The sequence below is a fragment of the Clavelina lepadiformis genome, chromosome 4 (assembly GCF_947623445.1).
Source record: "Clavelina lepadiformis chromosome 4, kaClaLepa1.1, whole genome shotgun sequence".
NCBI classification, from domain to species: Eukaryota; Metazoa; Chordata; class Ascidiacea; order Aplousobranchia; family Clavelinidae; genus Clavelina; species Clavelina lepadiformis.
The window spans coordinates 23,742,308-23,757,060 of NC_135243.1; the positions used below are offsets into that span (position 1 = coordinate 23,742,308).

The 14,753-nt window shown below is 39.1% G+C and overlaps 2 protein-coding genes across 2 annotated transcripts; both read right to left on the reverse strand.

Moving 5' to 3' along the window:
• Nucleotides 1-501: 501 nt before the first annotated feature.
• LOC143452480 (cytosolic phospholipase A2-like) lies at nucleotides 502-6,806 on the reverse strand. Its single transcript, XM_076953477.1, has 20 exons — nucleotides 6,679-6,806; nucleotides 6,325-6,406; nucleotides 5,975-6,141; nucleotides 5,401-5,517; nucleotides 5,267-5,304; nucleotides 5,070-5,205; nucleotides 4,161-4,297; nucleotides 3,927-4,061; nucleotides 3,744-3,843; nucleotides 3,563-3,677; nucleotides 3,273-3,497; nucleotides 3,102-3,148; nucleotides 2,951-3,017; nucleotides 2,571-2,646; nucleotides 2,374-2,495; nucleotides 2,207-2,299; nucleotides 1,932-2,044; nucleotides 1,448-1,658; nucleotides 1,016-1,149; nucleotides 502-902 (listed from the first exon to the last, which is right to left on the reverse strand). Exons 1-20 carry the CDS (start codon nucleotides 6,739-6,741, stop codon nucleotides 837-839), a joined length of 2,244 nt encoding a protein of 747 aa, XP_076809592.1. The 5' UTR covers nucleotides 6,742-6,806; the 3' UTR covers nucleotides 502-836.
• A 1,058-nt stretch (nucleotides 6,807-7,864) lies between these two features.
• Nucleotides 7,865-14,753, reverse strand: LOC143452001 (cytosolic phospholipase A2-like). Its single transcript, XM_076952801.1, has 20 exons — nucleotides 13,938-14,753; nucleotides 13,739-13,820; nucleotides 13,489-13,655; nucleotides 12,614-12,730; nucleotides 12,487-12,524; nucleotides 12,289-12,424; nucleotides 12,052-12,188; nucleotides 11,484-11,618; nucleotides 11,255-11,354; nucleotides 11,055-11,169; nucleotides 10,482-10,706; nucleotides 10,323-10,372; nucleotides 10,170-10,218; nucleotides 9,906-9,978; nucleotides 9,691-9,824; nucleotides 9,524-9,616; nucleotides 9,268-9,380; nucleotides 8,967-9,177; nucleotides 8,403-8,536; nucleotides 7,865-8,211 (listed from the first exon to the last, which is right to left on the reverse strand). Exons 1-20 carry the CDS (start codon nucleotides 14,007-14,009, stop codon nucleotides 8,134-8,136), a joined length of 2,259 nt encoding a protein of 752 aa, XP_076808916.1. The 5' UTR covers nucleotides 14,010-14,753; the 3' UTR covers nucleotides 7,865-8,133.

The following is a 14,753-nucleotide window of genomic DNA, read 5'->3' on the forward strand; positions in this document are numbered from 1 at the left end:
TTTATATTCGACACATTTCAAGTGAAATTTCGACATTCTCAAGTTTCGCGCGCAATGGTTGCTTGGTAAAAAATCGGACCGTGCAAACGTAATGATGGTTGCCAATATCGTAGTTTGAAACTTTGGTCTTCAGCTGGTGTTTGATGAATATCTTTGACCTTCGTATTGTTGACATCGATTTTGCGTGACGGAATCTTTTTGTGGCGGCTGAATCGTGTTAACCCAGTATGTAGTGAAATATATAATACGATGTCAGTAGGCACTGAAGTTGACTTTATTTTTGATTCTTCTACACGCGCTTTTCGCAGACATAAGCTTGCTTCTTCAGGTTCACCAAGAAAATCTAGATTGGTAGGAATCTTTTTGAAAGTTATGTAACTCTCACGTGATTTGAACCTCTGATACGCGCTGCTGGGAAATCAAATTCTTTGCGTTTTTTTCAAATGTTGGCTCTGCGGTGGTATCTTTGAAAATGTTTTAATTTAGCGCCTGTAATTATTACACGTTAATTACTGTATTACGAAGATTGCATGCCAATCGACACTTTAGAAAAATTAGAAGTAATTCCAGTCCATTCAGTTGGAGCCATAGCTGGTTGGAGCCATTATTAAAACATGATTAACAAAAATCCTTACGTTGCATAGCTTAGTACAAGGCGTTGGATTCTTCAATTATTGCTGAAGATTTGAATAAGCGAAAAAACGGAGAGTTAAAACGACACAAAACGTTGAAATGACGCATCGTTGATCATTTCATAAAGTTATACACATATACAGATACGCTGCCTTTGCCAGTCGAGAACAATTCAGTTGATTGACTTCAAGAGATTGGTTTCTCTACAATCGCTTCGCCAACCTCCGAGCTTTCCTTAAGACAGCCTCCTCTAAGGCAGCCTTGATCTCCTGCGGTATAATCACATATCGTCGTATGCTTCAAGTATTTTAGTCAAAACTTTTCTAAGGTCATCAAGAGTATATCAACTTTATAATTACGTCACATATCCGTCAATGCTTACGTCGATATGACTCGTGACGTTGTAATACATGAGCTCGCGCAACCGATCGAATTCGAGGCCGCTGTATTGGAAGTTGAAGGTGCTGTAAGGAGAGCCGTCGACAAAAACTGGAAAGTCGTTGAACTTTCCGTCATCTGAAAAGAGGATTGTGATGTCACATCGAAAAACAGATGAAGCAGAAAGTAATTTTAATAATCGTTATTCATAATTGTTTAACTCACAAAATTGTAACTCCAGAAGCTTCAACGTGCTACAAAGAAGCTCAGCTAAACAGGAAATTAACTAAGAAGCGATAAGTTAACATGAAAAGTGGAATAAGACAAGAAAAAGTGTAGGAGTCACAGAAAGTGGAACGTGTCACGAAAAGTGGGAAAAGTCACAAAAAATGAGAAGTCACGAACAGCTGAGAGAAACCAGAAACAAATGATTCACCTTTCGGTCTCTCCTTCGACCTGGGAGTGTAATCCTTGAGATTCTTGAATGTTTTGTTACAGAGTGTGAACCAGAGGATGGTCGGACAGTCATCGTCATCACTTGGGAAAATGAGGAATTCCTTCGGAGGAAGATTTGTTATCTTTTCAAAGTTAACCGGAGGCCAACGAAGCCCCGATCTCCAAGCATGAGCAGCTCCATGAAGAATAGACTAAAACAAGAAGAAGCAGAACAAAATCATTTTATTATGTTTTTATGACTCTTGTATCCTAAATGTTATATGTACTGTATGCAAACGAATATAGGCTCAGATAAAAATCATAATAATGCAATCTAATAAATACTAGTTTTGGATTTGATTTCAGGAAAATGAAAGAAATTTCTTGAGTAAATTTGTGAGTAAGGTAATAAATCCATAAAGAATCATGGAAGAAAAAGATAGGAATACACAGGATGGATTTGCTTCGTTGGTTGTAATACGTACCGAGTAGCTAAACTTGTCATCCGATTCGTTTCCTGTGAAATCCATGACAATGACCAGGTCACATCCTCTTTGTGGCCTCAACGCCACGCTTGTTGGCACATTGAAAAGGAGGCCTAGAAAAATGATTTTGATGGGTTACAAGAATTTAACTAAGTTGTCCAATACTAGGAACGTGAATAAAGGACAAAGTTGAAGTAATTGCCTGGAGTTGAATGAAGTTATCCTGCTCACCATATAAAGATTCTTTAAAGATAATTTCAAAACATGATCCAAACCTGCATCAATGAAAGAGATGGTGTCTTTTTTCGTGCTCATCTGCTTCTGCATTTTCAAAACTCCGAGAGCATCCAGCAACTCCTGCTCTTGAGCTGCATAAGAAAGATGATCATGAAGATGTTGGATGTTCAGTGAACTTGTGAAGTTAATCAGGGTCTATACTCGCCATTATGAGCATCTCCGTGATCAAAGGGATTCATCAAGTATCTCTTCAAGGTGCTGAAGCCTTGAGCAAAGTTGTTTAATCTCGCGGTTCGTCCGACGAAGGCGTTGCGGTCGGTGAAGAAGCTATAGAAGAGAATCCACAGAAAGAAGACAGCAATTAGCTCTAGTCAAAGGAATTGTACCAATTCTGAAACTTACCTTAAGTTGGTTACTGCTTTCTGCAGGAATCCAGGTTCGCTGGGAGGCGCGGACTCAGAATTATCAGAAAAACTTTCTGCGTCATCACAAAAATATATTGTACAGGTTATTATTGGACAAGACTTGGAAAAAATCGCAAATTTAAGTTACTGTGTAAGAAATATAAAGATGATTTTCGGCCGATCAGCATTGCCATTGTCAATAAAACAAATCCTGTAAAAAGTTGGTTAAGGGAAGATTCAACGCCGATAATAATTATCAAAATCACAGAAAAGAAAGGATAGGTACGATTGAAAAAAATTAAATCAAAAGAAGTGAAAGAATTTTAAGGAAATTTATGTAAATTAGTTGCTTAATAGAATTAGCTCTGTAACGCCCACCTGCGGTAGATGATTCCATTTCATCTTCATCTTCATCGTCTGTGTCTTCTTCGTCGTCTGATTCCACCTATGATGAAATTTAGGAGTTTCATAGCATATTTGGGGGAAAAATATTATAAGTCCTTGATTGAAATTGTTTATTACGTCATACTTCAATGATGCGATCTCCTCTTTGCTTTCCCCTCACTCGTTCAGCGTCTGAGTTAAAAAAATTGCAAATTAAAGAGAAGTGATTTCCTTCAATATAAATTTAAAGTTAACTGAGAACTGATCAAGGAGCAACAACTTCAAAAGAGCAAAGAACAAAATGAAAATATCCTACCAATGTAATCGCTCAGATCCGCAGATCTTTCACTTCCTTTCTTGATAAATTTCTGTAGGAGAATGGAAAACGCACATCCGGTCATCCCATGGCTGAAATGAAGAGGCAGCTCTCGCAATTTGTCCACCAGGAATCCTCCTGTCCAAGTAGATCCCACTGTGTCTGGAGGTAACCCGATACCGTACTCCGGAAGAGACACCTCAAACGGAGTCTCCTCATAATAAGCTTAATAGAATAATATTGATCACCAAACCGGGTTTTTACGCGTCCAAAGTAAGTTGAAGGCTAACCGTGAAACTTGGACACGCTCACAGAACTCTTGGCGTGAAGTGACGCAATAATCGGATAAGGGACTTTCCCGTCACTAACATAAGTTTTGAGATGGCTCAAAGTCAAATGCATGTTCTGTTTAAACATAGACATCAAGTAACACCGGAAATTTTTAAAGATTGTGTAAGGGGAAGCACCAACCTCTTCACCGAGCGTATGTTTTCCCACGAGATAACCTGGAAAGTAGTCGACGAACGAGTGAGGCTGCTTGCTCTTTTCCTTTGTTTCGGCAATATAGCTCCTATGACATAAAAAAAAAACAATTTATGCAGAACTTTTCATGCTTATGGGTGTGTCTTCAATAATTTTTTGCATGTGGTTTACTGGTAATTTGCTATGGTGAATGGGTTGATGAAGTCTAAGACCAGATCTTCACCAAACTTTTTCTTCAAACCGTCGTGGAACTTTCGTTGCCCTGGAGGCAATATTCCTTGCAAGGCATAAGCGCTCAGCCAGTACCTAAGCAGACCTTTCTATTTTAAAACTTTAACCAAACCAAAACAAACATTTCATTTACAAAAAATTTACAGTAAAAATACGATGTCTATTGCGACCCACCAAGCAGATCCAGACAATCCAGCAGCATAGGTGAAAATGTCCATGAGGCCGGCATCGTTGAGAGCTTCCATCGCCCCGCACATGCCCACCGCCGCTCTGTAACCACCGCCAGATGTCACCAGGGAGATGACTGGGGTCTGAACATTGTCATTGATATTTAAAATGTCAAAAAGTGAAGTCACAGAAGTTTTGTTGCAAATATTTTGTATATTGTTTTCTTTGTATTAGTTTAGTTTGCTATAGTTGATGTTATCACTAATCTTTGTCTTACTCTATTAACGTCTAAACTGCTGAGATGTGTCGCGGAATTTTTCGTGTCTCCCTAATCAACTGTTATTTATCAATTGAGCGAAATTAAGCTTTAAAATTGTCTTTGGGACCAACAAAAGTAAAACTTAACTAAACTATGACTGGCTGGAGTGACTAATCTGCAGGCTTGTCCATGGGAATGGGATTCCCACGGGAATCCCATGGGAAATGTCCCATGGGATGGGATGGGATGGGACAGGCATGAATTGATAGACATGCCTGTCCCATCCCATCCCATAATTAATAATTTGACAATAAATTGTCATAGATAGACAACTTTTCTGAACTTTAAAGTTAACAAAGTCAATAAATTTTGTCGTTTTGTATCTCTCTTTGTACATGTAGTCAATTCTAATAGACATTAGACTTAAATTTCCATAAATTTAATAACATTTATTGAATTGTATTTTGATGGGAATCCCATGGGATGGGATGGGATGGGACAGGCATGAATTGCTATGGGATAGGATGGGATGGGACAGAAAAAAATGTCCCATGGACAAGCCTGCTAATCTGCCGTTAATCTGATTCTATTGAAACAGCAAAATTTTTTTAAAACGACGCCGATCGAGATCCAGTAATTATTATTTATTACTTTACCTCTTTCAGTGACTTCGAGGCTTTTTCAGATCCAAGAATCTTTCTTATACTTTCGTATACAATTGGAATCCGTGCTTTTCGGTACAACTTCTCGTCTGGATGCAGTCCGAGAGAATGCCGGAAGTCTGGGTTGCGTCTAAAAATTAATTTTGTCAACTCAAGTCGCTGTACTTGGTCGGAAATAGGAAATTTTTTACCGAAGCTCTTTGCTGATTTCAACATCAAGCTCTCCATGCTGTGTAGAAGAAGAAAAAGGTTAAGCATGGAAGCGAGAGAAAGATTCTCAGAGAAAGTAAAGGATACGTTCTTGAGGGTAAAAATGTAAACTCACTCCGTCGTAATCAATCGTTTTCGTGATCTTCTCGCCCAATTTCAATTCCTTGACCACGTCGACTTTCTTGCTCCCAATGAGGTCATCAGATATGACGTCACGATCGTATAATGAAATCTTTGAATCAATGGATTTTGAAAACGTGAAAACCGAACTAGGTAATGCAAAGTTAGTATTTATTCGTGACGCATGAACGTTAAGACGAGATTCGTTAAATCGGGAAATAAAGTTTTGCGTGTTTGAAAATTGTTCTTCGAATTTTCGTTTGTAAAGGAACCGTGACGTCAGATGACATGTTCTAAACATCAATGACATCAAAATAATCCATGAAAGCTTAAACGTTATACATCAAAGCAAACGTTGCGTCAAACCAATCGTTTTCTGTCGAATGCGCATTTACGACTTAATCTCTTACTGCGTCGGTTTGCGTCAACGCAGTGTTGAATTTGCTCGCTGAGGAATAAGTAGCAAGCAACCAGCAGAATTTCATAAAGTTATTTAAGAAGCCAAATCACACAATAACGATATTACATCAAGTCTGCATTACTACAAAATAAACCAGAACAACACCAACCACTACAGGTAGAGATTCAACATCCTTCATCTCATCAGGGATGACAAACTTGAAGGTTTCGTTGATCTCTGACGTAGGTGTGTCGTCCTTAAGACCAACAGTGACAAATGTCTTGGACTTGGGAATGCTGGGACACCTCACCCTGAACTGGGGGTCGGGAGTGTCAACTGTGAATGAAAGTTATGCTTTCGGTGAAAGGAGACAGCAACAGGGACAATGAATTTTTATCGTATTGTCAATCATTTATGTTTATTTGGAGGGATTTCTTTAAACTATGGTTGGTACAACATGGTGTGAATTTTATAGACGTCTCTTGTCTTGTTACGTAATAGAGACTAAATGGCGCTTACACATGTCATATAAATAGGACACTGACACGTCTCTGCATCTTAGAAGAGTCACAGTCACCACGATTGTCGGGTTGAAGTCAAGCTAAAGAAAGAAAAAATTTAATTTTAACGAAAGTTGGAAACCAAAAGTTCGTTAAAAATATCGATTCGAATTTTCTTTGAATTTAAACGATTTGAAAACATTTCAACGTCTGAGATATTAACTGACAACAATTAACAGAACAATTTGATGACGATATCTCATTTATAAGCTATACGTCGAAATAATCCATCAAGTTTTTTTCATTATAACTGTTTACATGCTTAGAAGTACTTTATTCAAGTTCGAAATCTTTTCATCCATGCAGTTTTCACCTTAAAATCATCAAAAACTTTTTGATAATCATTCTCAGCTTTTTCAAATTCCTCCAAATCCATGTTGAGTGAAAAATACTCTTAAAATTTAGATAAGGTTTGGCCAGCAGCTCAAAAATACGTCTGATCAAAACAAATAGAATGTAATTTATACTCATTCACTTTACACTGATGGTAACTTTTGCGTTCTAAGTGTTTTTCAAACTGGATCCGCAATATTCTGTTATTTTGCCTTTAACCCATTTACTATATAGGCCTACATTACATACATCTTAAAAAACGACAATTTTGAGAACCTAAGTTTTTTTAAATTAAATTATTAAATTATTAAATTTTCCACTTTTACAGTTGCTATTAAACATCCAAATAACCTCTCAAGATGCTTTTATGCCAGCTATCGAGTAAACACTTTATCAATTATCTAACTGCGCATGTACAATCGTTTCGTTTACACTTTCGACATATCGTGATCATCAGGACGTCATAAACGGATGTTTAGAAGCCATTAGTCCATCACGCGTTAAATTTCGTCGTAGCTGCTTACGTTGTTGCATCAATAAGCATCGACTAAAATTTTTGTCTTACACGGCTAATCAAATATGCTCATCAAAACTTAGTACAAAGAAATGGAATTTTACTGACTCAATCTGCAAGATGGCTAAATGGCTACAAATCCTATGCGTATAGGCTACTGATATCAGGTACAATGATAATAATGTGCCTATGCTGATAATAGCAACGCATCTGATCTTGATATTTTATCGTAAAATATTGTAAATACTTTCCACTCGGGGCTTTAAAGAGAAAGCTCTTGTGAGAAAGCAATGCCACAATATGTCGTCATCATCATCATCGTTCTCATTAAACTATTCTCGATGTCTGATGTCACGACGTCACAGAAGTAATTCACGAACGTCACGTCCCCTCATCATCATTAGCCATTAAACGCAATTATTCATTTTGACATCAAAGCCCAGTATAAGTCAGTGTCGCACGAATATCCAGCAGTCCCGGAAGTTTTTGTCAAGCAAAACCCAAACATACAAAGATTTAAGGCAGCAACTTTTAGTTTTCCATGTTGGAAAATTAATCTTTAAACTTTTCACGTTTTCAATGTTAAAGCAAAGCAGTCTTCGTTGAACAACACTTTCTTCCATCAACTCGATGAAAGATGATTTTCCAAAACTTCGGTTGTCGAGAAATACAATTTTTGTTTTATTCTTAATTTTATACAGTTTAAACCCGTACATACAAAACAGTAGCCGTTAGTAAAGTTCTACATTCAATATTACGATAGAATTGGTTGGTTAGAATTGTCGTCCATTGGGCATTGTATTAAACAATATTTGCTTTACGTGGAATACTTTATACAAAAAATATATAACATATTTTTTGGCGAATCTATAAAAATATTCACTAAAACACATTAAAGGTTTCGTGAAAGAACCAACGATTTTAATATTTATTCTTGGCAGCTTTTCCCAGACGGCGCCTTCTTCTCACGACCGCTTCTTCAATTGCTTTTTTGATTTCCTGAGAATTAAAAAAAGAAACATTTCATTGAAATTTCGCCAAAAATACAAAAAAATCAATGTATTTTGTCGCGACATTTTCATAGGATTGTAACCACTCTCTCTTATGCGGTCAAAAACGGGACAATCAGCTCTCAGTCGTGTCTGTAATCGTGAGGTGGGTTCGTGAAATGACTTCGTGATACAGCTTACCTCGATATGACTGGTCACGTTGAAGTACATCAGCTCACGAAGTCGGTCAAAGTCAAGTTTGTCGTACTGGAAGGTGAAGGTGCTGTAGGCCGACCCCTCATTGAGCACAGGAAAGTCATTGAACTTGCTTCCGTCTAAAAACACCAAGTTAATCGCTGTGGCAAAATCTTGTCGTGTTCGAAGTGAGTTTAAAGCAAGTCGTGCTGGTGCATGAGCCTCTTTGATTGCGTTGGAGCGAGAAGCCGCGCTGTATTAAGTGATAAGGTTGGGTCGGGTTGGGGTTGGTTTAAAGAAACATCCATTGCACGCACTAGGCTGGGAGTAAAAATGATATTGCCGTAAAAAGCTGATAATATTTGCTGTATATTGCTGCAGGTAATAAAACTACCTCAGCCAGACGACAAGATACTGCGAGGTGCTGAATTTAAAAGGTCATGAAAAGTGGAATAAGACAAGAAAATGTGTAGGAGTCACAGAAAATGGAACGTGTCACGAAAAGTGGGAAAAATCACAAAAAATGAGAAGTCACGAACAGTCGAAAGAAACCAGAAACAATTGACTCACCTTTCGGTCTCTCTTTCGACCTAGGAGTGTAATCCTTGAGATTCTTGAATGTTTTGTTGCAGAGTGTGAACCAGAGAATGGTCGGACAGTCATCGTCATCACTTGGGAAGATGAGGAATTCTTTCGGAGGAAGATTTGTTATCTTCTCAAAGTCCATTTGAGGAAAATGAAGCCCTGCTCTCCATGCGTGAGCAGCTGCCGACATGACGGTCTGGGTCAATCAAAAGTCAAAATGAGTCAAGTCGATTTTGACAAGCTAAAGTCAACATTACTTTGCCAAAGCGGTTATTCGAAGAGTCACCGAGTAGTCAAACGCGTCATCAGATTCGTAAGCAGTGAAGTCCATGACAATCATGAGATCTGGACACCGCTGAGGACGCAGCACCACGCTGGTGGGAGTGTTGAACAGGATGCCTGCACACACAATCGCACCGCATTAGCACATAAAAGCACGCGCGCGTGCACACATGACAGGCATTGAACACAGCTTTGGTTAAGAAAGGAAAACCACAACACACACAATTACAAAGGAAAAACCTAATAAGTAATAAAGTCACCTGCGTCAACAAAGGATAAAGTGTTCTTCTTCGTCGACATCGACATCGTCGCCTTTTGAACTCCAACTTTTTCAATCAGTTCCTGCTTTCCACCTGTTGCAAATTTTTTTATTCAACAATCGACAACATTTGTGTCCAATTCAATTATTCATGTTGTATCATCTCACCACAGCAGTGCATGTCGTCATCACCGAAAGGGTTGAGAAGATATCTCTCGATTGAGTTTAGACCGAAGGCAAAGTTGATTATCTTGGCAGATCGACCGATGAGAGCGTTCCGGTTGGTAAAGAAACTAATTCCACTGAAAATTAAAAAATTAGAAAGTTAAAAACGAAATTTTTGCCACTTCTAAAACCGCAAGTGTGCCAGCTGGCGGAAGGACCTCAGTGAATTAACCAGCGCTTGGTGGGTTTTTGAGTCTTTGGTCTTCGTGGGCGTCTTTGTCATTACATAAGCTGAAATGATATGAATAATTTCAAAGTTTATATTATCACAAAAAATCATGACACATAGCTCATAGAAAGTTGTAAATTTCAATAAAAACTTACTACAGTGTCATAAAATGTGTCAAGCGTTCAGCTTAAAGTATGAAAACAGTAAAATGACTGTTAGTATAAAATGTTACTAATAGTAATCGCTTACGTACTCGGGGCTTCATCTTCATCGTCCTCTGTGTCCGAGTCATCAGATTCGACCTTAAGCACATTGTACAAGTTCAAGCGGTTACTTCAACTTCTGCGTCGACCGTTTTTTGGTTGTAAATACTGGTTATAACCGGCATGAACCGCTTTTAACTCACCTCGACAAGTCGGTTTACTTTCGCCTTCTTACCGTCGATTCTTTCAGAGTCTACAAAAAAATAATCAAACTGTAAATAGAAACGCGCACACACAAACGCACACACAGTACACGCACACACAAACGCGCACACACACAAGAACGCCAACTAAAGCCTCGCCTATGAATTTGCTGAGTTCGACACTGTCCTCGTTTCCGTCCTTGAGGAACGTTTGCAGGAGGATGGAGAATGCACAACCAGTCATCCCCTGGCTGAAGTGGAGCGGCAACTCAGGTCTTTTGTTCACTAGAAATCCTCCAGTCCAAGTTGATCCCACAGTGTCCGGAGCCAAGCCCATCGCAAACTCTGGAAGAGCGACTTCATAAGGTGTCTGCTCCAAGTACGCTGCACAGAAACGAAAACGTTCAAAACCTTAAACCCCTGGTTCTCAACCTTTTACGGTTCGTTGCCCCCTTACAGTGACCCTCAAAATCCTCTGTTTATTAATAAAAAATACAGATTGTTGATTACAAAACACTTTTTACTTCACTAATACGTGCGCAGTATTCTTCGCGCCACTAATTTTGCACAGAAAGCACAAAAACATAAGAAACTTGTGTCTTGCTTTGCCTCGTCTTCTCCTACTACTACACTATAGCTCACTAGGGAGGCAAGCTAGCTAGCCCACTCACTGATCGTAGCTCCCGGAGAAGCCCTGCTTTAGGCCATTGTTACGTAACAGATGCTTCATACCGTGGAACGTTGATGCTCGGACCGAGCTTTTGACGTGCAGGGATGCAAATATCGGTAGTGGGACTTTCCCGTCCTTGACGTAATCTTGCAGATCGGTGATCTTGGTATCCATGTTCTGTGTGAATAGAAGTCTGATTACCTCCACGTCACAATTGACGTCATTAAGAAAGCTGTGATGTCATATATTAATTACGTTTCACCTTTTTTCCAAGCATGTGTTTGCCAACGAGATAGCCTGGAAAGTAATCAACGAAACTGTGCGGCTGCTTGTATCTGTCCTTGGTTTGTTTCAAGTATTTTCTGCCAAAATTAAACTCTGTGACATCATTCTTCAACCTTCCTACTCTCACGTCGGAAGTTGGTTTGTTTACAATTAGGGTCCACTATTGCGTAATAAGTAGGTTACGTCACAAATAGAAATTGTCTAACTTGTAGCTGGCAAAGGTGATGGGGTTGACCATGTCCCAGGTCAGACTATTTTCAAATTTTTCTCTGAGACCTTGATGGAATTTCTGCTGAGAATCGGGGAGAATTCCTTTCAACGCGTACGCGCTCATCAGGTACCTGGCAGCGGACAAACGTTAAGTGTAGTACTATAAGTATAATATAGTATTTTAAGTATTTATAGTATAGTACATTAAGTATAGTATTAGTGTATTAAGTGTATTGCACTTAAGAAAATCTCAAAAATTCGCGCTCGTTAAATGCTAAAGTGCTAACAGTTACAGTTTTTTGGGAGGTTTGATGTTAGCGACCACTAAAAAAGTTTAAAAGTTGATACTTTTAAAGACTAATTGCTAATAACTGCTAACTTTCTGCTGTAGCTGAAGAAACATAAACTGTAAGAAGCCATTGGAGAAAACGAAAGAGCAGTTTCAGTTCCAAAAACAATTTAAAACTGAACGAGTATGTTATTGTAATTCAATGACGATTAACCTTATGGATAAATTTAGTTTTCATTCAAAATTTTAAAAATACGATGTCTATTGCGACCCACCAGGCGGATCCAGACAATCCAGCAGCGTAGGTGAAGATGTCCATGAGGCCGGCATCGTTGAGAGCTTCCATCGCCCCGCACATGCCCACCGCCGCTCTGTAACCACCGCCAGATGTCACCAGGGAGACGACTGGGGTCTGAACAAAACGCAACGCACTCAATGCTTAGTAAAAAACATTAAAAGCGAACAATGCTAATTTAATGTGTGGTTGAAATTTTAAGAAAAACAACTTTTACCTCGTTTAGCGACTTTGGGAGTTTCCCTGAACCAAGAATCTTCTTCAAGCTTTCATAAACAACCGGTAAACGTTTCTTTCGGAACTTCTTCTCATCAGGATGCAGACCAAGAGAATGTCGGAAATCAGGAGACCGACTGACGTAACAAGGGTTAAAAACTTGACGTCACAATGACGCAATAATTACTTAATCGCTCACCGTAATGTCTTGGTCACTTCCACGTCCAGTTCTCCGTGCTGAAATTAAAGCATTGTTTCTCATATATGACGCAATTTGGGTTTTCTGACGTATGTGGCGGTATTAACGAAAGTAACAAACTTCTCACCGAATCAAAGTCGATTGTTTTGAAAATGGTCTCTCCCAGTTGCAGTTCTTTGGCGGCGTCGATGGTTTTCTTGCCAATAAAATCGTCGCTGAATACGTCACGATCGAAAAGTTTGATCTGAAAATAAACACACAACCAACTTATTTTCCGGAAATCTAAGTTGCAATCCTTACTATGCTAGGAAAAGTATCAATGACATCACAAAGTGTGAAGAGCTATTGTTTTCCCTCACGCTCCATTAGATTCTTCTTCTTCCTCGATGTTAAACCGCACAGAGGAGCGCGAACTCAAACGAAAATGATCACTCATTGGGTAGCTTCAAGTTTACGTTTCACGGATGACAACGTGTTATAGGAGGCCTTACTTTTCACTTGCTTTGACATACTCGCAGTTCTTGGAACTGACATGGTTCATTGCCAAAACTTTAATCGACTGTAAACGTACGAACGCTCAGACCGTAACGTCTACTTTTATAATTTATTTAGTTCGAATGTTTGGTTTTGTTGGAATCTTAACAACGCGGCTCATTGAAAAAAATTGTGGTGGTGTAAGAAGAGGGCGGAGAGGCGTTGCTCGGATGAACCAGCAATGTGTGATAAAAAGTAGGAGATAGACAATCGGTATGTTGTTGATGTTTTGAGAAATTTTGCTTATTTCGTTTGGAAACACTGGTGAACAGATCATCAGATGTAACATTGATTAAATTATATTCGGAGAGATCCTAAAACAGCTATCATCTCAATCATATCATCATATGATATGATATGATAGCATCATATGAACGCTATCAACTGTGGATTTCCTAAAGCTCAAAAGTTCAACTTACATAAACAAACACTAAATTATGTAAAATGGAACAGACAAAAATGACCGACCACCACAGGTAGAGAGTCAACATCCTTCATCTCATCCGGGATTATGAACTTGAAGGTTTCGTTGATCTCACAAGTCGGCGTGTTCTCCTTGATGTTCAACGTGTTCACTTCCTTAGACCCCGGTATGCTCGGGCAGCTGATCTTGAACTGGGGATCCGGCTTGTCGACTGTACAGATTTCGTAACGTTCCGTTATCGTCGTGATGATTTACGTCATACATGACGTCACGAAACGCTACGTAATTACTCACATTTATCTCTCCAAAATGAGACCGACACTTTTCTGCACCTCAGCAGCTTCAAGGTTAACACCACGGTGGGGTTGAACTTGACCTGTCAATACAAGAACCTTTTCAATATTAAGTCACGATTTGTCTATTGTTGACGTCACATTTGTTAATTATGACGTCACGATAAACCCGACTTCCAAAGACAAAGATAGTTGGGTACCTGGTAGTTGTCATAGCGTTGGTGTTGCGAGTCTTCAAAGTGGTAGAAATCGATTAAATCCTCGGTGGACATATTTTACGTATCAACAACTTTCTTGAAGTTTGAGAAGCTGCAAATTCAGAAATTGAAAATACACTTTCTTAGATTTTACCAACTTTTTGCATAATACGTTAAGTGCCAGGATTAATATTGATATCACATAATTCTTTTTTCTCTCATACAAGCAGACTAGTTAGAGTGGTTAGTTAACAAAATCTTTCTAGATTTCTTGGACTGAGTCGACTTTCTTGCGCTAAACCTAGCATACTGGGCAAACGATAGCTACTGTGCAGCATTAATCAACGTTCACATAATGCCGACGCATCGTTTAACGACTAGGTATGGTAAAACTATTCTTTAACCAAACCATCGACAGGTTTCCTGTACTGTTCATGTGTATCTAATCTAATGCCTTAATTAACCTTCGCTCGAAAGCGAAACTTACCGGCTATATATAAAGCAAAGCCAGAGTGGTTTGCAAAAAAATCAGCTACGTTTATAACTACAAGGTTTTTTCCTGTTTTTAAAGTCAGCCGAAGTCAACCTCAAAATAAGTCGTATTTCACGCATGGCTGCACCCGCGAAACGTGGTGCACAGCAAGCAACAAAACCGAAGAAAAACTTGAATTCGGGGAAACTTGGCAGACCGAACATCGGAATGATGAATAAGCTTGCATTTTTCTAGGTTTTTTGTAACAGCAGCTTCACCTGGCGACGTTGGGCTGATAACATGGACCTGGGTTCGGTGACAAGCTGACCTTCGTTCGTTGTAGCACC

Excerpts from the sequence above, each read along its gene's own strand:
- LOC143452480 (XM_076953477.1), bottom strand. The coding sequence starts at position 6,741 with ATGGATTTGGAGGAATTTGAAAAAGCTGAGAATGATTATCAAAAAGTT. Across the intron at positions 3,844-3,926 it reads TTCACCATAGCAAATTACCA|GAGCTATATTGCCGAAACAA; the intron begins GTAAACCACATG and ends TTTATGTCATAG. Across the intron at positions 2,647-2,950 it reads AATGGAATCATCTACCGCAG|AAAGTTTTTCTGATAATTCT; the intron begins GTGGGCGTTACA and ends GTGATGACGCAG.
- LOC143452001 (XM_076952801.1), bottom strand. The coding sequence starts at position 14,009 with ATGTCCACCGAGGATTTAATCGATTTCTACCACTTTGAAGACTCGCAA. Across the intron at positions 12,525-12,613 it reads AAACAATCGACTTTGATTCG|CACGGAGAACTGGACGTGGA; the intron begins GTGAGAAGTTTG and ends CTTTAATTTCAG. Across the intron at positions 10,373-10,481 it reads CGAACTCAGCAAATTCATAG|ACTCTGAAAGAATCGACGGT; the intron begins GCGAGGCTTTAG and ends ATTTTTTTGTAG.